Genomic DNA, 22,538 nt, shown 5'->3' on the forward strand with positions numbered 1-22,538 from the left:
GATAGGCCCGTGTACAAATAGAAATCTTACCAATTTAAAGTGTTCTAGATAGGCCCGCGTACATATAGAAATCTTACCAATTTAAAGTGTTCTAGGCCCGTGTACATATAGAAATCTTACCAATTTAAAGTGTCCTAGATAGGCCCATGTACATATAGAAACTTACCAATTTAAAGTGTTGTAGATAGGCCCGCGTACATATAGAAATCTTACCAATTTAAAATGTTCTCTAGGCCCATGTACATATAGAAATCTTACCAATTTAAAGTGTTATAAGCCTATGTACATATAGACATCTTACCAATTTAAAGTGTTCTAGATAGGCCCGCGTGCATATAGAAATCTTACCAATTGAAAGTGTTCTAGGCCCGTGTACATATAAAAATCTTACCAATTTAAAGTGTTCTAGATGGGCCCGTGTGCATATAGAAATCTTACCATTGAAAGTGTTCTAGGCCCGTGTACAGAGGAAATAATACAATCAGAAAAGGTACAAACTTAGATCGCACCTTATATCCCTTTTGAAAAATTTCTGGATCCGCTCCTGATGGATATCTGTACTTAATACTGTAAATGAGGGCATATATATTATTATTATCATTATTATTTTGACTATGCCGCGTTAATGTGTAGGCCTATATATACATGTACCAGGCGTGTTACATCTTCAATATATGTAGACAAACCACTTCTCTATGCCCCTCCCCTCTCCCCGGGAAACGATTTAGGATCGATTCCTAGATCACCGCGACTGCTTCTTACATGTTGACATTAGTAAAAATTTCAGAAATGACACCAGTTGAGGTTTGGTATGTATTTCTTCAATCTCCTTCATTGGATCCGCCAATATGTTGAAATATCGTCGGAGAGAGTTGTCGAGATTTGACATGGCGGACGGGGATCCTAAAACTCCCTTGTCGACAACGCCAAACGAAGATTTCAACCCACTAGCGGAGGAACAAGGTGACTTCATTAGGTAGGTGAAATTCATAGTATTTTTCTGCCAAGGTGGTTTCAATTTTAGAGTCAAGTGAAAACGCATTGCGATAAACGCACTTGTTGATTATGCAAAAGGTGACAGTAAATCTAGGTCTACAACTTATAAGAAGGTAAGTGAATTTAGGATCACACTGTTTAATACATTCAATCAGCTGATATGGCGTTTTTATTTTACTAAATAGAGGTGAACGTTGATACTGATGAAGAAAGTCATTTTTTTAAAAGCATTATTCTGGTATCAGTAAATTATATGAGTACGGATGATGCTAAAATACGCAGGTAAAAAATAACGCCCTCGGAGAAAATGCATGGTGTTGGTAGTGTTTTTCGATTAAAGGGGGCATATACCAGTGAAATTTAATATGTTTTGAACTATTATAAAGGTTTTGATGTTGTTTTTTTTAATATAAAATAATATTGAATTTTATTATAATCGAAATATTAGTGATTACCAGAATAATGATAAAATATTTGACGCTGTAAGAAATTCAACTCAAATCAATTCTTTATTGGCACTAAAGCATGTGTAATTGTTTTAGCCATGTAATGTAAAAATACATGTACACTGTTTTACTGGACATTTTAGATATATAGATTTATTATTTGCAGGGGTCCAGGGTTCGATTCCTGGTCCAGCCAAAGATTTTGTCCTCTCCTATACTACAATAATACAAAAATAAGGATAAACATAAAACCGAGGAAAATTTACGTAAATTGACAGAAAACTCCCCAAGTTATTTATATAAAGTAATATAAAACACACAAGTACAGGTACTTGAAAAAAGTTTCAAAAATGGACAATTTGTAGCTAAATTTCAAACAATTAAGTTACAGTCAAACCTGTATTTTAATGACACACAATTGTGTTGTCATATGATGATGCTGAGTCTTATACATTCCTCATAAAAACATTTCTGTCTTAATTTTATTTAGAATATCCAATCTTGAATCTGCCCTAAATATGTATATTAAAAATAATAAAGATTTCTTGCTGATTAATAAGTTAATTTATAACATCAGAGTGAGCAATTGCAAACTTCAAAATGAAATTGAATTGACAGATTCATGAATATTTACAAACGTTAAAGTTAATGTGATAAATTTTATTCACAAACACCATCGGCACAGGCATTTCTCATGTACAAGATTTTGCGTTTAGTTTATATTCAATGGTGAATTGCTTATGGATAGATCTATATATTTGTGTACTGTCTAGTTATTTTACAAACTGAGGCAAAATGAATGATAGTAAAGTACTTATGGATCTGAATTGTTACGACAACGGCATTGGACATATTTAATGCCCCCTGTGCGTTTCTTTTTCGGCTAATCTTCTCAGAAGTTTTTGCATAGAAGTTCTCCCTGTTGTAATCATGATCGCAGCGTAAATCCACTGATACATCATCATTGAAAGCTACCCATCAAGAGCATAACGATCTCCGACAAACACTTAAGTATCAAATGAAAAATTCTAGTTGATTCAAAGACTTAAACCAGCTCAAAATATCCAAATCACCACTCACAAATTTCTACTTTCACTTCAGAAAAGGGACGTAACTTGTCTTGATAATGAATATACTTGGAATACGCATTGCAGTCAAGGGTGGAGGTGATCTAGATTTTGGGAAGACTCGCATATTTTCACAATAGCGCAAATTTTAAAATCAATTTATTTTCTTAAATGAAATATGACATCTCTAATTTTTTGATATGTGAATAGTATAGATATGGTACAGTACATCTATCAATGTAAGAACAATCCACCAGTGGTTGTGTTTCTGCACAAAATTGAAACAATCTTCTCTCATTTTCAGTGGAATTTTTTGTTATTTGAGGGCATATATTTCGTGTTAAGGGGTTGCAGCAAATTAATTTTATTTTTAAAAATTACACACAACATAGCTTAATTAAATAGCAATGGAAATTAAATGAAAAATAAATATATACACATTTTTATAAAGGAAAATTCAACATTTACTGAGGCTCACGTCTTTGCACAAAATCGGATGTCTTGTTGCCATGAAAACACAAATCAAAGCACATTTTTAAAGGTGTCATGATTAAAGGACTGAAGTATGTATACTTTGTTTAAAATTTTGTCAAAATCAGTGTCGGTCATTTTCCACATGTTTTGATGCTTACAGGGAATGGCTCTTAAAGGGAAAGGCAACCCAAAATTTCTTACATGATAAATGATAGGATTAGTTATATGATAAAGATTTGCTTTACTATTCAGGGGTCGAAATTAACTTTTTCTACCACAGGCTAATTTTAGCCTGTGGGTAAAAAATCCACAGGCTAAAATGAAAATAATGAAGCAGTGCTCTTTTTATATATATATTTTTTTCAATCAATGATTTTCCCCATCATTACTGAGCCTAGTGGGTCAACAGGCAGCGTTTGGACAAAACACTAAGTTACGTAAGTCATATGGTGCAATGTCTAGGTCTCTTGATTATCGCACCTCTAACAGTCTAATCCACGACTTGTTTACCGCATGTCTAGATCCAGTCTTCCAATTTCATGCCACATCAGGGTTGTCACTAGTGATTTTTTAAAGCGAATACAGGACTCATGGTTTTATAAGCAGCACGATCACGAGTCCTATGACTTTTTTGATAATCGTCGACGCGGTGAGAAATGCACGTCACTACAACCCGACCTCAATATGACAATAAATTTAGATATGACATTCTCATGATTCTGATAAAAATAACTACCGGAAGACTTGGTAAAACATAGATTCTGATATTTTTTGTAGATAAATGAATAACAAAAACATCATACTTGGAATTATTCAATTTAATCACCCCTATAGGTGAACAGGACTCGTGGCACATGTCGATATGCGATGTCCGATCTCTAAAGCATTTGTTTGACTCCGAGTTTCTTAAAAAATCATAAAAGAAAAATCCGGATAAAAACGGTTATTGAAATGGGTCGTTCATGTAAGCGTTTGTATGATTCAGAGTGCAAGTTTGAGAGAAGCGAATAGCGCATCACCGTATAAAATGGATACGATACGATCATAGTTTGTAAATCACCACTCGCTAAGATTTTCGAGTGTCCATTATTTTTACTCGCTATTTTTCAAATGTACTCGCATTTTGCGAGTATTTCTCGCTAATTTCGAGCCCTGCTATTCTGTTGATATACAGCCTATATAAGCTTCAGTACTAATATGAAAGCGTAAAAAATTGAAATTCCCGCTATCTATAGAGGCTGCCATGATGCGGAACTCTTTTGTATTCAAGACCACAAAAATTAATAATTTTGACGTCACACCGTCTATTCCAGTGTTTGATGAGATTCTAAGGTCATCAAAGATATGCATGTGGTAGATTTTACGAATACATTGTAAATAGGTGGATGCCTTCCTGTCAAGCAGTTAATTACACTAATGCGAAAGGGAGATGTGAAAAAAGTCCCCCCCCCCCCCTGAAATTCCTGACCCAATAAAGTTATTTGAAAAGAAAATACTATGTAAACTGTGGATCCATCATTTGTGTAATGACAAGTTGAGGTTTGAGACATTTCAATCTGATTAAAACCAGATCCTGAGATCCGCTGACTTAGATCGCTACACTAGGATCTGATGTAACCCCATATGGGGTCACGTCCGCATGACCTTTCGTTAAGCCAATCAAATTGACCCTGTCGATTTATACCAACGATAATTTTTCTCCCATGAACCTTTGCGTCATTATTTACGTTAGAGATGCAAAAAAAAAAAAAAAAAAAAAAAAAAAAATGGCTGCGCGTTTGACAGACGACTGCACACCTGTCAAAACATGTGATTTAAACAACTTCTGTATTCTCTGCGGATTTTCTTTCATTCAAACACTAAAAAATCCCGATGGAGTTCACAATTCAAGGAAAATGGCTGCGATTGTTTGGTTTGAAAGAAAACATATCGCAGCTAGACGCGACGTCACAATGCACCGTTTACGTCGACTGGCGTTATATTCCTCGCGTTATTTAAGAAAACGATCTTGAAAACTATTCAATTCGTACCCGTCCCTATTCATACATAAATCTGAATTCACAATTAATTTAATTTGGGTATATTTCATATCGTACGTTTTGTTGTTTGAATGAACGGAATAGATTAGGCATTATTGCGAAAGTTTAAAATTCGTTATGCGAGAATATACAACTTTAGAGTGTGGAATAAACTTCGTGGGAGAGAGATTACAGCAATTTGTTTACGAATTGCCAGGAACCGCCTAAATAGTCATCGTTGTCTGCATGGCGCAATCTGACTGGCTGATAGTTCTCATGAATATTCCAAGCGAAAGGTCATGCGGACATGACCCCCTATGGGGTTACGTCAGATCCTAGTGTAGCGATCTAAGTGAGCGGATCTCAGGATCTGGTTTTAATCAGATTGGAGACATTTACATGTATGAAAAAACGAGTACCATCTACCTGGTCTGCGACTCAACTGAATGTCTTCTTTTCTTAAATTCTTCTTGCGAAAGAACGGGCTCAAATCTATATGGCTCCAGACTGAACTGTTCATGACTTGTCATGTTTACAGTACTGCTGATGAAATAAACCGGAACCGACGGTGTGATGTAATAAATTAAACTTCACTGGCCGCTCTCTTAGCGGCGGGTAATTTGAAATATAAGATAGATTAATATTGATTTAATTGTTATAAGCAAGGATTTTGTACAGAAATAGTTTGTACAATGGAGAAAATAGCTGTACATGTATTTGAAACATCAAGTATGGTTTTGATAGTTGTAAAATAAAATTAATAATACACTGTAGTTAAAAATCTAAAACACAATGTGCTGTATTATAATTTATTATTCATAAAAAATTACATTTAATCTGTTTAAGAATGCATTTCATATTACGTGAGATTTAAATTCATTTATGAAATGCATGCAAATTTTCTAAAAGTTGAAAGCATTTTGTTGTGAAGAGTATTAATGTATAGCCTATTAGTAATTAATAGAAAATGCAATGCTTGTCTGGTGGTAAGAAAGCAAGTGATGAAGTTTTGCATCTCCTTTTGTACAATAATGCTGGAAATGAGTTATTCAATATGAAACTTTCGGGATGTGCCGGAATGAACGATTAGACTTGAGACTGCGGTCACGTGATAGTAAGGAATTGTAGGGCAAAGTTGACATTGACGAAACTGGTGTTTCACTAGCAGACGGTCCGTAAAAAGCAATGCGCACTCTCATGATGACGATTCAAGTCACTATTGGTACTTAGTATTAGATGGAAGGAAAAAGGCACATTTAGACGTATCCTTGGATGGAAGGCATGAAGTTTTATTGATATCCTCAAGATATTTCCTAGATTTTTTTTCCTCGCCAACTCGCATAATTTAATCAAATGCATTTTCTTGTACTTAATGGTTGTAGTGATTCCTTTCTTTGAAAAATAGCATTTTAATACAGTAATTTAATAGCAATTGAAATATTCCATGCTTGTTTACTTAGTTGTTATTGTAATCCGGAAGTGACATGCCCTACAAATTATGTTCAACGGGCGATAAAAGTCATGCAGAGTGAATCCATATCTTGAAAGTCCTGTATTGATAGACATTATACAGTTATTGACTGGGTTCGAGGACAACAGCTGTTTTGTTTGACCCGAGAACGGGTCTGTTGCCTGAAGCCGTAGGCAACAGATCCGTTCTTGGGTCAAACAAAACAGCTGTTGTCTGAGGACACAATCTACAACTGTTTTGTTATACACTTTCAATTTTTAGGATGTTTTACTAGATGCACATGGTTTGTTGACTTCGGACTTTTAACATGGCAGAGGAATTGTATACAATATGTTCTATGCATCCACTAATTTAAAAGAAAACCTACGTAATATCCTTATTATTAATCAATAATTACATTTTTCATGTTTCTGTTCTGCGCGTTCCATCTATGAATTCTGTATTTTCATCAGTCAAATCGGTGAACCTCGCCATTACGTAAACAAAGCAGCAGACCAAGAACCATGTGACTAGCATAGCCAATAGAAATAAAACAGACTATTGCCCGGTCAACAGTTTGTAAACTGTTGACTGGTCAATAGACCATGAGTGTGAGAATTGGTTTAACAGTAAAAATGTTCCTAAATCGTATTAGTTTTATATAAGAAATCTTTTTAGGTGCATAACAATAAATAATATATATACACCTATTTACTGGCTATGAGGACAATTGCAATAGCAAGTTTATTGTCCCCCAAGACACAGTGTGCGAAACTAACTTTAAAGTCCTATAGACTTTCGGTCCATAGTCATTTTATTTCCTATAGACCACAACAAATTCCTATAGACCGAAATTTAACATGCAATATTCATTGTTATTAAAAAATAAATAATAGACACAAATTCAGTTTGGCAATTTGTTCATAGTTTAATTATATTCTTTTTCAATTTCATGCACGTCAAGCTTTTCAATTAGAATTTCGTATACTTTTTCATTTTGTTCCAGCTCAGTTTCACTGTCTGATTCTTCATCTAAGTCATTCTACTACATTTCATTTTCTCATGATTTTCTGCGACTTTATAGCCATGCTGGAACTCGTACTGACCGCTTTCCGTTTGATTCAAGTGTGTGTACCTTCCACATATTTTTAAAACCGTTCAAAAAGGATATTCGGAATATGCATGAAAATGGCATACATTGAAGTAAATATCAAACTGACATCCCTCCCTGTTGAAAATGGAATAATCTGATTCGAATGATTTGTATATTGTACATTGTGGAACATTTATTACAGCTAAGGGGTGAACAGAAACATCAGCGTACTACATATAAACTGGTCTCGCTACTCATATATGTTAAATAAGCAGCGGAGAACCAGTTTTTTACTCAGAATTCCTATAGACAAGTCGGTCTATAGCTATTTCGATTGTTATAGACCGACTCGATTTTCTATAGACATTGTCTATCGGTCCATGGTTAATTTTGCACACTGCAAGACAGCAACTATTTCCCGAGGTGCGCAGCTTTTCCATTGTCAACTTCCTATATCTATGTGGCAATATTCCATTATCACTTAATTGTATGAAAGGTGAAGATAATGAACAGTGATCAATCTCATAACTACTATAAGGAATACAAAATAGAGAATTAGACCAACAAGGACCCCTGGATATACCAGAGGTGGGTTCAGGTGCCTAGGTGGAGTAAGCATCCCCTGCTGACTGGTCACACCCACCGTGTTTATTGAGTTTAATGCTCTCAATTGATTCGTTATGAAAGAGCTTGTTCTGCGTATGGTCAGTTTTTAAGTTGAGTCAGGCTATTGACAAACAAGTTGATGTTACAAGGGTTTCAACAGTCTTGTTTAAAGTCGGCATTATGCAAATTCTATGGTCGATATAGCGATCTAGTTTTCCAATACAACCTGTCAATGGTTCAAATGCTGTCTGGCATGTTTCATCCAAAGTGTTAATCCTTGTGAATAATTCAAAAATATATGTGGTTTCATAGGAAAATTTTCTGGTAAAATGGGTTTTTAGCAATATTAAAACATTTAAAATAGTTTTACAAATATTTTTGGGGATCCTATGTCCTTAAGAACCTCTTAGTCCTCCCATAATTGTGACATAAAATGACTAGAGGGGAAAGAAAGCTTTTTATTAAGTTTTTGGTCATAATTCAATGACTGTCATTGAATAATGGTAATGTGGATAGAGCAGAAATGATGTATTTTTATTTGAGCCACATTCTTTCTTCATACATTGTAGGTGGGAGGTAAAAGATACTTAATAATATTTGGCTCAAAGGTCAAAGATGTTCTAATGTAAAGTTAATACAAGAGAAAGGTACTCATTGAATGATGTTATATTGTGAGTAGCTGCAGAACTGTAGCTTTTGGGAAAAAATTAGAGTACACCAGAGATGATCCACTTTTATAAAAATTAGATTTACAGCACAATTTTTTAGTGCATGATTCTGGTCTTATATTGCTGTATTTTTGCATCAATGGTTTAAATTTTAATATGAAAAAATTCATAGCATATTTTCCCTACTAAATTTGTGTCATGACATACATTGTACCTTCAAACATTCATTAAAGCAATTGGTTGTTGTCCGTCGTGTGATGTGCATTAACAATTGAACATTTCTAACTTCATCTTGATAACTACTATTCCAATTCTTTTCAAGTCTGGTATGAAGCATCTTTGGGACAATTAAGAGGGACATCAATTGTAAATTTCAGGACTCTTGCACTTCTGGGGCCCTAAGGGCGGAGCAAAAACTGCCCAAAATTGACCAAATTTCAAAATCCTTCTTCTCAAGAACTGCACTGTCACCTGTAAGAAAAACTAAATGCATAATGATGTTGAGCAGGAAGGCCTCTACAAAAATTATAAAATTAACCAGTCCCATCAGACTGACTAAAACAAATGTCAGTCAGTCTGCCAGACTTTTAACCAGTCATAGACTGACGGGCATATGTTAATTTCGAGCCCTGCAATAGACATTTTTAACTTCTTCTTGATAACTGTCATTCCAATTCTTTTCAAATTTGGTCTTAAGCATATTTTGAACATGTGGGACATAAATTGTAAATTTCAGGATTCCTGCACCCCTGGGGCTTTAGGGCGGGGCAAAAACTGCCAAAAATCAACCAATTTTTAAAAATCTTCTTCTCTACAACCACACATGTTTAAGAAAACTAAATGCATAGTGATGTAGAGCAAGAAGGCATCTACCAAAATTTGGTGTGACCAAACTTGGTATATATCTATTATACTTATAAATTAACAAAATTTGCCAATAAACTCCGAAACGCTTGCTCCAGAGTTCCTGCTTGCACCTTTATTATTATTTCATATGTGAAGTGAAGTACGTAAGCTATAATAGAATCTTACTTGATTAGTAAATATTGTAAAATTAATTAAAGACCTACTTTTGTTTTCAATAAACTGCCCTGAAATAGCAAAAGAGAGTAGAGTGGTGAATCTAACAAGCCAGTTTTCTGTTGTTGTTTTTTTAAATGAGAACAAATACGATATGAAGTAAATCCGTTGTTTATCGATGCTCAATTTGATCTTACAGAAGAAATAAGTTTTGATAATTGTTAAATAATTTACAATATGCCTGTTCGTTTCTTCAGTCCGTGATTTTAGTCTTGAATCAGCCTAAGGCTTATGAAAATTTCCAGAACGAAGTGCCCAGAACGAGACAAAACCATAGACGCTTTGGTCTACAAGCAATCGCACATTCTCGGGCCTTGTTGGCAAACTGATAAGTTGCGATTGGTTTACAACATGATTAACATAAAATTGTGTAGGTATTCAATGTTAGTTATTACTTATATACATCTCATACAATGAAGGACCCCCCCCCCACACTCCCCCTGTATATGTTATCAATATATGTACAATGTGTATATAACATAACTAATGCATGTAATTATTCAAAAATTGTTCTTAAATTCATTTGTATTAAAGATATCATTCATTCAATTCATGTGCACAATAATTCAAACACACATTAATTAAAAAAGTCCTTCCTCTCTACAATATTATTTAATTGTGATTTCCCGGTCTTGCGTGGGGTTTCATCTAGTAGTGTAAACATGTAAAACATTTAAATAATATATTCTTTAATTCTATTGATACTAACTAAAATTGAAACCATTAAAATAGATAATTAGAAGGAGTTCGTAGTCCTTACTAAAATTGTAAATTTTATGATCCTAGGGGGTATTAAGGATTTGGTTCCAGGGTGGAGCCAAAATATTATCTTTATCATTTGAAAGACTTCTTTAAGTTTGCTGATACAGTATAAAAACACAATGCATACTTTTGAAAAGCAGGAGAGGATGTACCAAAATCATGAATTTTGCAACTTCAGGGTTTTGACCCTAGGACAGGTCCAAGTTTGTCATATTGTGTTAATGTTACATTATATTGTATTGTGTAAATCCTTTCATCAGTATATGTATAGGCATTTTCATTAGGGCATTTAAGTTTTAAGAACACATCTTGTTTGATACTTTAGCTGAATATTAGAATTTAGCTTAGATAATGACTAATGATACTTTAAACCAATACTAAGGTAACTGATAAGGCCTGTAGGCCTCTTTTTTATATTAAAATTTTGAAGTGTCAATCAAAGAATACATCAGTATAAGACCTCAATTATGTGCAGAAACATTGTAAAGTGAAGGTTTTATAAGGGGTATATCATTCTGTACCTCACTGGTTTATCTCAGTTTTGTCCAAGAGAGCTACAGTCCTGCAGCTACATTGCTCAGCTTGGTGATGCTGATAATCTGTTAATGCTGATAGTCTTTTTTGTCTTATAACAGACATTATGGCCAGAGTAAAGAGGAACACCATGATGCAGATTGCAGTGGCAGTGAAGATGAAACAGATTCTCAGTGTGCATCAATGGAGGAAATATCAGGGACTCTGTACAGTGTTACACCACCAACTAATATTCGTGGAGTTAAAAGGGATAAGAGAAAACAACAGACAAGCATTCAGAGAACATCCTACAAACAGTTCACAGAATTAAAGAAGGCAAAGAAATCTTCGTGGAACCCTATCATCAAAGAAAGATATGCAAATGACCCTATGTTTTGTAAACTTGGTCATATTGATTCTGATGACAATCTTGAGAAAGATTTTGCAGATGACAAGGATAAAAGAAGTATGGATAGTAGGGATTTAAAGAAGAAAAGTATGACAAAAAGTATAGCTCATGAGAGGTTAGCAAAGAGAAGTTCCAGTGATTTAGCTGCTATTGACACAACTACAGTTGATGTACCTGTTCCACAAGCAGCAGCTAAGGTAGATACCTCTGGAAGATTTTCCTCTTTCAACTTTCATGGTAGAGTTCCAGTAGATAGTTCTGGAAGGTTTACATCATTGAATCTGAAGTATCATGCACTTTCATCAGCAGGACAGTCATTGAGCTCAAGCTGGACTGCAGGCAGAAGTGAACATAGACGACAGTCTGTGGTAAATGTAGAAGTGCCAAAAGAGAGAGTAGATTTTTTCAAAATATTTTCAACACTGATAAACATGGGTTCACATTCAAAGAAAGAAAAGGAGGTGAAGGGAATGAAAGACAAAATGAGCTACAGAAGGCAAATTAGTTCTGAGCAGGAATTATGGCAAGAGCGTTATAAAGATTACTTGTGGCTTGAACTCCAGATGGAAAAAAATGGATTTAAAACTCTGCATGAACAAGAAGAATATCTGAAAAGGCAACGAGAAAAAATTCCAAATGTACTTGAAGAAATACTTAAATTCAAATTTGAATACTCCTTGCAACAAAGTGATATAAGGAGGGAAGAAGAACCTAGTATTACTGAGAATGCACTTTATTCATTTACATTAACTGCAGAAATAATCTCACAACAGAGAGAAGCTCTTATTCATGTGCAGGAATTGTTAAACAAACTAGATGTTTGTGAACAATTATTTCCTACTTCAAAGGCATTTGCAAAAGAATTTGAGATGTATAGTGATAAACAATTCACTCAGCAAGTTAAATCGTTGTATCTTTGGCAAAGTATTACTAAAGATTTATGCTACAAGATTAAAAAACTTGGACTCGTACTTGGTGCTCAGCATGCATCAGATTTTGACTGGCCAGCAATAGATATTGAAAGTCCACGATTTTTGGATGACTTTAATTGCAGTAGTTATAGTAGACAGGATTTACCAAGAATACATGAACCTTCTGATGGAATCAGTGAGGATGAACTGGAAATTTCCCCAGAAATCCCTAGCACTCAATCTGACAATGCCAAGCGTGTAACATTTACTTTAGATAGATCAAAGTCATCAAGGAATACAAGCCCTGTGAGTCCGGAGACTCCCCTCAAGAGATTAAACATGACTCCTTCTTGCTCCTCTGGAAATCTCTCTAGAGCATCTAGTGAAGCAAGCTTAGATGAGCTGCATCCACCAGCGAAGCTGTTATTTAGGAAGTATGTGGACAAAACTTTAAAACGAATGGGAATGAATAAAATGTTGTTGAGGTTTAAAGAGCTTTTAGATGGAACATTACAAAGGGCCAGAGAGGCTTTGCAGAGACCAAAGATTCACTCCCATTCTGATATACAGGTAATTTGACAATTTATTAGTTAGGGATGTTCATACCTATATAGTATATAATACTCGCATAATATAAGTTGACTAATGTATAAGTTGGTGACCTGTATTTGTAGAAATTTTTAGGAAAATAACATTTACCTACTTTTTTAGTAGGACTGAATTTGTAGGTCACCTTAGTAAGCAAAGGTGACCTATTGCAATTGGTTGTCGTCCATCATGCGTTGTGCGTTAACAATTGAACATTTTTAATTTCTTGATAACTACCAGTCCAATTCTTTTCAAATTCGGTTTGAAGCATCATTGGTACAAAGGGGACATAAATGGTAAATTTCAGGACTCCTGCATCCCTGGGGCCTTAGGGGCGGGGCAAAAATTGACCAATTTTTAAAAATCTTTACAATCTTACATATGTAAGAAAAACTAAATGCATGGTGATGTAAAGCAGGAAGGCCTCTACCAAACTTGTAAATTTCATGATCCCTGGGGTAGAGGTTCTGGCTCCAGCGTGGGGCCATTCCAAATAGAAATGGTATCCTTCCCTGGGGCCCAGCACAGGGGGTCACAATGTCTGTTTTTGACCATTATGCATTATCACGCTATGGATGTGGAAAGGATCTGCAGAACCAAATCTTCTAACAGCATGTGACTTGCTCACTAGACCATCTTGGAAAGTCGCAAAAACTTGGTTTCATTGATGATGGAAAACACACACACAAGTGTTTAATTGTCAAATGAACACGTTAACTTCCCACCTGCAGCTGAACATTTCAAAATATATATATTGATATATAGAAGAGGGGCATGTTGTTTTGCACCTGTCGATTGGTCGGTAGACCACATGTTGTCCGCTCAGTATCTTGAGAACCATTCACTTGATCATAGTGATATTTCATATGTAGGTTGGTTATGACTAAAATAGGACCCTTACTGTATTTTAGGTCAAAAGGTCAAAGGTTAAGGGTCAATCTACTCTGCACTTAGGAATATACTGTCCACTCAATATCTTGAGAACCCTTTGCTTGACAGATATCAAATTTGGTACACTGGTACATCTTTAGGAGAAGATGACCCCTCTTGATTTTGAGGTCACATGGTCAAAGGTCAAGGGTCAAACTGGACATAGTAATATACTGTCCATTCAATATCTTGAGAACCCTTTGCTTAACAGACATCAAACTTGGTGCACTGGTTCATCTTCAGGAGAAGATGACCCCTATTGATTTTGAGGCCACATGGTCAAAGGTCAAGGGTCAAACTGGACATAGTAATATACTGTCCGCTCACTATCTTGAGAACCCTTGCTTGATAGACATCAAACTTGGTACAATGATACATCTTCAGGAGAAGATGACCCCTATTGATTTTGAGGTCACATGGTCAAAGGTCAATGACTGAACTCGACATAGTAATATATTGTCTCCTATATTTGAAGAATTATTTGCTTGATTGACAGCAAACTTGGTACACAGCTACAGCATAAGGAGCAGATGACCCCTATTGGTTTTTAGTTCACCTGAGCTAAAAGCTCAAGTGAGCTTTTCTGATCACCCGTAGTCCGGCGTCCGTCTGTCCGTCCGTCTGTAAACTTTTAACATTTTTGACTTCTTCTCAAAGACTACTGGGCCAATTTCAACCAAAGTTGGCCCAAAGCATCCTTAGGTAAAGGGAATTCTAAATTGTTAAAATAAAGGGCCAGGCCATGTTCCAAGGGGAAATAATCAAGAAAAGGTAAAAATAGAGTAGGGTCATTAAAAACTCTTCTTCTCAAGAACCACTAGGCCAGAAAAGATGAAATTTATAAATAAGCTTTATTAGGTAGTGCAGATTCTAAATTGTTAAAATCATGGTTCCCGGGGGTTATCACAATATATATATCACAATAGGGGATAAAAGTTTTACATACAAATTATTAAGGGGATATCTTTAAAAATCATCTTCTCAAGTACCACTGAGCCAGAAAAGCTGAGATTTACATGAAAGCTTTCTGACATAGTGCAGATTGAAGTTTGTTCAAATCATGGCCCCCTGGGGTAGGATGGGGCCACAATAGGGAATCAAAGTTTTACATACAAATATATAGGGAAAATCTTTAAAAAATTTCTTTTCAAGAACTACTGAGCCAGAAAAGCTGATATTTACCTGAAAGCTTTCTGACATAGTGCAGATTCAAGTTTGTTCAAATCATGGCCCCTGGGGGTAGGATGGGGCCACAAGGGGGGAACAAAGTTTTACATACAAATATAATTTATAGGAAAAATCTTTAAAAATCTTCTTCTCAAGAACCATTGAGCCAAAGAAGTTCACATTTACATGAAAGTTTTCTGACATACCGTATATACTTGCCCATAAGTTGGATTTTTGGGAGTTAGAAATTGGTGCAAAACTCTATAAGATTAGCATTTTTCTGGACAGCATAATGTAGAGTATTTTTAACAACTTCGTACTCTGACGATTATCATGATTAACGTTGACTGGACATATTATATTATTCATGCATTCTTAGATTATATGCATAAAGTACAAGTATTTACATATTTTAATGATTTTATTCATCATTTTAGGTGTATACTATTGATATTGATTTGTTGAGAAAATGAATAGATATCAGCGCATTTCACAAAATATTATCTGAAACAGGGGTGAAAATGTAAGAAGTTGTCAACTGATTCTTGAAAAAAGTGATACTGACTTATAAGCGGGTCAATGGCAAATCCCTCCAAAATAGCCTACAAAATATACAACCGACTTAGAGCGAACCAACCTATAGGCGAGTATATACGGTAGTGTAGATTCAAGTTTGCAAAAACTATGGCCTCCAGGGGTAGGTTGGGGACTACGGTTTTACATGCAAATATGTATGGAAAGTCTTCTGATATGGACCAAGGTGACTCGGGTGAGCGATGTGGCCCATGGGCCTCTTGTTAGTTCACATGGTCAATCCACTCTTGACATAGGAAGATATTGTCTGCTCAATATTTTGAATTGATGATACTACCATCAATTAAATGATATGTGTGTATAACCCTTTTCAATTTTGCACCATGGGGGGCATATGTGTTTTACAAACATCTCTTGTTTGTATATGCATTCTTTATAGAAAGCAGTCTTCACGAAAAACTTTGTGAAGCACAGGCCCTTCGGGCCTCCCAGTATAATAATATTGCAAGCCCGAACAATATTTTAATGGCCCAAAATGTTTTTTCTAATTTGACCACTTGTCATTTGCAAGGTACAAGCATGTTCTACTGTAGGAAAATACATATCCAGATGACCATAATTAAAGAACAACTGACATTATTATATCTTAATTATTTTATTTTTCAACAGATGACATCAGAAGCTCATGTTCTACTGTGTTTTGTATACACCACGTACAAAACATTGTTTTCTCCCGAATTAAATCTTAGCAAAGGCCCACCCTCAGTCCAATGGGAATTAACTTTTCGATTTCTTTTTGTCCTTGTACTACTGTTTTTTTTTTTTTTATTTATTTGGATCTGATGGTTGTGATTGCGAAATACACTTGTGAGGTTTTGAATTTCACTGACGATCCCCCTCCCTACACGGGTTGAATATTATTTTACGTCCCTCTTGAAAATATTTCACTCATATGGAGATGTCACCACTGACGGTGAAGGGCTACATAATTTAGGCCTATCCTCGGTGCTTACGGCCATCGAGCAGGAAGGGGTCTTTATCGTGCCACACCTGCTGTAACACGGGACCTCAGTTTTTGCCGTCTCATCCGAAGGACCGCCCCTATAAGTCGCCTCTTACGACAAGCAAGGGGGTAATGAGGACCTATTCTAACCCGAAACCCCACGGGAATCCCAACACGGACATTGGAAGTTAATGTAAATATATAGTATGTGCATGTATTTTTTATATATGCACATACTATATATTTACATTAACTTCCAGTGCCTGCCTATACTTCATAAAAGGCAGGATGGTTGACCATTTTTCGATGCGAAATTTCATTGCTACATGCAAGTCATGACAAAGTCTGAGTCAGTCTCACGCTATATTTGTAATATATACAAAACATACAATAAAACATTTACAGGTCCTCCGGACTCCTCTGTTAAATATTTTTAGAAGCCCGATCCCGATTTTACTGGCCTCGGGCATCGGGCCACCGGTTAACGTCGAAGACTGAGAAAGACCTTTCATTTGATGCAATGGTGTGTGATCTTGTGACCTTGACCTGGAAGTTTGACCTACTTTTAATTAAAAAGTTCATTTCATATAGTGACCTTGAACTTGAAATTTGACCTACTTTAAGAAAACATAACCTATTAAAAGTTTCCAGAGCTATTTAAGATGGGACTTTCATTTTTAGCTGACCTGAGCTGAAAGCTCAAGTGACCTTTTCTGATCACCTGTTGTTCGTCGTCTGTCCGTCTGTAAACTTTGCACATTTTTGACTTCTTCAGAACCACTGGGCCAAATTTGGAAAAAAGCATCCTTGATAGAAGGACTTTCAAGTTTGTTCAAATGAAGGGCCATGCCTCCTTTAAAGGGGAGATAATCACAAAAATACAAATACAGGGTGGGGTAATTTAAAAATCTTTTTTTCAAGAACCACTGGGCAAGAAGTGCTGAAATGTACATGAAAGTTTCCTGACATAGTGCAGATTCAAATTTGTTAAAACCATGACTCCTGGTGGTAGGATGGGGCCACAGTAGGGGATCAAAGTTTTATATACAAATTTAAGGGAAAATCTTTAAAAATATTCTTCTCAAGAACCACTAGGCCAGAAAAGTTTACATTTATATGAAAGCTTCCTGACATAGTGCAGATTCATGTTTTTTCAAATCATGGTCCCCAGGGGTAGGATGCGTCACCAATAGGGAATCAAAGTTTTACATACAAATATATAGGGAAAGTCTTCTCCTCAAGAAGCACTAGGCTAGGAAATTTCAAATTTAGATGGCAGCTTTCTGACATTGTGCAGATTCAAGTGTGTTAAAATCATGGCCTCCAGGCGTAGGGTGGGGCCACAATAGGGGATCAAAGTTTTACATAGAAATATATAGGGAAAATCTTTAAAAATCTTCTTTTGAAGAACCACTGGGCCAGAGAAGTTTACGTATACATGAAAGGTTCCTGACATACTGCAGATTCAAGTTTGCAAAAATCATGGAAAATGTGGTAAATAAAGGTTGGGGCCACGATACTTTTGGACTAAAAATAGATCAGACAGTTTTCAGGGCTTTTTGTTTTTCATTTTGGATACAGATATTGCCCTGATATTTAGTCAAAGGCTTCTTCTCAGAGGAATACAAGTTCAGTTAACATTTCAGCTGGATTGGTCCATCCTTGACCTACTTTTGGACTAAAAATATGTCAGACAGTTTTCCGGGCTTTTTTTTTGTCATTACGGATACAAATATTGCCCTGATATTTAGTCAAAGGCTTCCTCTCGGAGGAAGACAAGTGCAGTTAACATTTCAGCTGGATTGGCGCACAATGACCTACAGTACTTTAGGGGTAGAAGTAGGTCAAACAGTTTTACAGATTGTTTTTGGTATGGTCACAGGTATTGCTCTGAAATTTAGTCACAACCTCCCTTTCAGAGAAATACATAATCAGTTAACATTTCAACTTAATTGGTGCACCATGACCTACTTTAGGGCTAAAAGTAGATCAAATGGTTTCCTGGACTTTTTGTCATCTTACAGTGTAGATAGATATTGCACCAACGTTACATTTTGTATGTTTCAACCTCACTCTCGGAGAAATACATAATCAGTTCACATGTCAGATGGATTGGTGCACCTGATGAACCACTTTATTAATAAGGCTTTTCTATTCAGAATGAGTGAAAAATTGTATCAATTCAGAGTGCACAATATGCTTTCAGGTTGAATTTCACTGTCCGACGGGCGTATATTGTACCATTTGCGGTACTCTTGTTTTTCTATAGAAATTTTCTCATGCACAATACTATTGCACATAGTGCTTGATCCTATATGTATGAATGTATTGTTTATATATATGAATCTCTCTCTCTCTGAATAATATACTAATCAAATCAACAAAATAAAACTGAATGATTTAAAAATGAGATAGGGTTATGAACTTTTTTATATGAATGAATTTTCCTTGTGTAGATACTATTGATCTTACAGAGTGTGATCCGACTTTTGGATTAACAAAATATGATTTTTTGAATCTGCACTGTGGCCATTATCCTCTGAAACTGATGATGTCACAATGCATGAGCAGATGTTTTGTGGAAAATGATTTACCACACCCAGACTGCATACACAAAATATTATTTCACTGTAGTTTTGTCTCTTGATGATAAAAAGTTATTCATTATCACCTGAAAGTGCATTAAAAAATATAGAGAGGGGTATATAATTATTAAAAAAGTCCTAAATACAGAGTTGGATCATGTCTTGTTGACAAGGCTTGGAATTTTGTTTCATCTGATGATCTGATTACGTGGTAAACTGAAAAAAAAGTCACAGGAAATAAAGACACAATCTGGGTAGGAAAAAAAGTCACAATATGTATAAAGGGTGCCTATGACCACTAACATATTTTTCCTTCATCCTATGTATGGCTTCAAAGATTGTAAATTGATGCCATTTTGTCTACTTATACAGGAAATACACTGTCTAGAAAAGGGAAAAGGTGCCTTGTGAAGCCACTAATTAATCTCAACAGTCCCTGTCAACAACTGTTGTAAATACTTAAAGTTAATTACTTTTTATTGGGGTTATTTGTTTGTTTTAACATTAAAATATATAAACTCTGTTGCAAATGATTAATAAAAACATGGAATATCTTATATCTTTGAATCAAATTTAAGTAAAACTTTTCTCCTTATATAATTGACTTTTTTCTATATATACATGTAGTTTTCTTTCAAAATATATATACTGTGACTTTCTCCCCCTTTGTATATGTGACCCTTTTCTATCAAAATATATACTATGAATTTTTCCCTATACATATGATATAATATATATTGTGACTTTTTTATACAAAATATATATTGTGACTTTTTTTCTTACATCTATGTGATTTTTATACAAAATGTATATTGTAACTTTTTTGCCTGTGACTTATTTTCCTGTGACTTTTTATCTGTGACTTTTTTTCCTACATTCGATTACGTGACAGTCTCAGTATACTTGCTTCATGGATAAATATTCTAATTTTTTTTCCAGTCTCCAGAAGTGGATGGAACAGTGCAGCTGTCCTCATCCCCAGCCCTAGATCTCCACTATGCTGATACCTCTTCAGTTAATGTCTTTCACAGAAGCTCCAGTCTGATTGACTTTGGGGCTTGGAGTGAACAGTTCATTCAGATGGGCTTACCATCATTCCAGTCAAGTTACCTTTTCCTACTTCATGTTTTTCTAGAAGTAATCCACGAAGCAATGCAACTACGACTAGAACAGAGACCAGTCATAGATCCCTCTTTTCTCAGTATCAGACCGGTACAGTACTAACTTATTTACTACATATAATATACACCTTTTGTCAACTGGTTTTAGCTCACTATTGCCAAGTTGCAGGGAGCTTTTCTGATCAATTTTGTGAAACCTTCCTGTTGAAATGCAGAGCTCCAGATAACATTTTACCACAAAGAGTATTTACTCCCTGATTTTCAAATCAAGGAGTATTTTGCTTTTCAGAAAAGTCAAAAATGTATTTTGTAATTTACTGATTATCATTGCTGTTTTGCCACTAATACAGAATTGGATTGTAATCATGTGACTGCATGAGTGTCTGACATATCAAATTCCAATACCTCAATGATAAATTTAAAAATCCCAATGACAATGAAGAGTTTTAATAAGAAGAACTACAAAGGATTTCCCCCGTAAATATACAAGTATCAAATAAATGCGTGACTCGATCCCATTCTCGCAAATGCTTTTAAATACTTATTAAGACAATGCTGCTGGAGCGGCCTTTCAGAAAAAACTTTTTGTTTAACGGAAGAAGTATTGTTTATCCGGTAACATTTTCTGTACCATGTTTTAGCAGCAATCATATCATATGTCTACAATTGATAATACAAGGGTTTTTTTCTGTGATTTCGCGACCACAGTTGCTGAAATAGTTGTCTTTAAGAAAAAAAGTATAACAATTAGCCCTATATAGTTGTTTTGAGTTAACTCTTCCAAACTTTCAAAATTCTGATTGTCATTGAAATATATTTCATAGCCTAGTTCATGTATGAGCAAGCCCTGGGCTAACCTCAATTCATATGAATAGATAATGCGTATTTATATCATACTACATATATCACATGTACGCATTACTTTGAGGGTGTGAAGCGTATTTAAATTCGCTAATACATGCTTCTTTGGTAAAATTCAACAAGTATTTACGCTGATACGCATCTTATCTGGAGCTCTGGAAATGTATACATACTTCTATCTTTTGTTCTTTTTTTGTCCCTTACTTTAGCAAAAGTGGGGGATATGAATAGTTTGAGTCTGTTGGTCCATTCCACTGTATGTCTAAATTGTAAGTCTCCATTGATAAGGAATGATTTATGATATCTTGGATACTATTTGAGCTTTAGCAATAAAACTTCACATGCATGTAAAGAGGGGGTGGGTGTAGACTGTGTGTCAGCTACTGTTAGGGATACAACCATTATACATAATGTACAAACACTAAGATCCCAGCAACTTTGCAAACTGCCTGGAGACATATTCTATATCAAAAGTGTACACAGCACCCTGATCTCTTGGTCAGGTAAATTCCAGGTAAATAACAATGACCATAGATGAGCTCCACCCACATCCAGTGATCAGTGAAGAAACCTTATGGTATTTTTTTTTTTGGTCAAGGGTTTCTTCATGGATCATTGGATGTGGGCTGAGCTTTTCTCACATTATCACCAGTGTGAGATAGACTTTACCCATGTGAGACAGCCATGTGAGATTTTTCTGTCTCACACTGCTGCGACGTCATTTGATTGTGACGTCATATATTTTCTATGATTTACGTTACACGGTGAAGATTTACGTTACACGGTGAAGCAAAAATATTTTGCATTGTTATCTTTAAATTTTAATGTATATAGCTTTCTGTTGGACAACCTTGGGTTTTTTAGTTTACACTTACAGTGTAAACCATTTTCGGGTATGCTCTTTCTGCCTATCTAATTAGTTTTTGCATAGAAGTTCAAATGAGGATTTTGATAATTTAGAATTTTCTCAAAGCTCCTAAATTTATGCACTAAACTGTAGGTAAAATGTGAGAAAAATAATCCTTCATTATTTACTCGTGTGGGATAGGGAAATTCCACCTCTGGAACAAGATTCGCTGTCTAGGACTCGGCAAAGCCTCGTCCTAGACTGCGAATCTTGTCCCCTCGGTGGAATTTCCCTATCCCACACTCGTACTAATGAAGGATTCTATTAATCTATGGCCATTGTTATCTACCTGGAATTTACCTGGCCAAAAGATCAGGATGCAGTGTATACTTTTGATATACACAGGAAG

At 35.4% G+C, this 22,538-nt stretch overlaps 1 protein-coding gene across 2 annotated transcripts in view; it reads left to right on the top strand.

Annotated features, from left to right (window-relative positions):
* The first annotated feature begins 679 nt into the window (after positions 1-679).
* LOC125675655 (mitogen-activated protein kinase kinase kinase 4-like) overlaps positions 680-22,538 on the top strand; it is a 132,112-nt gene continuing 110,253 nt past the window's right edge. The window contains exons 1-3 of one of the 2 annotated variants that reach the window (XM_048913433.2): positions 680-976; positions 11,296-13,063; positions 20,240-20,512. In XM_048913433.2, coding sequence (XP_048769390.2) covers positions 849-976; positions 11,296-13,063; positions 20,240-20,512 — 2,169 coding nt within the window. In that variant the 5' untranslated portion in view covers positions 680-848. The remainder of the gene's footprint in view (positions 977-11,295; positions 13,064-20,239; positions 20,513-22,538) is intronic. The other variant, XM_048913434.2, reaches the window with a different exon arrangement.

Source organism: Ostrea edulis, chromosome 3, assembly GCF_947568905.1.
Source record: "Ostrea edulis chromosome 3, xbOstEdul1.1, whole genome shotgun sequence".
NCBI classification, from domain to species: domain Eukaryota; kingdom Metazoa; phylum Mollusca; class Bivalvia; order Ostreida; family Ostreidae; genus Ostrea; species Ostrea edulis.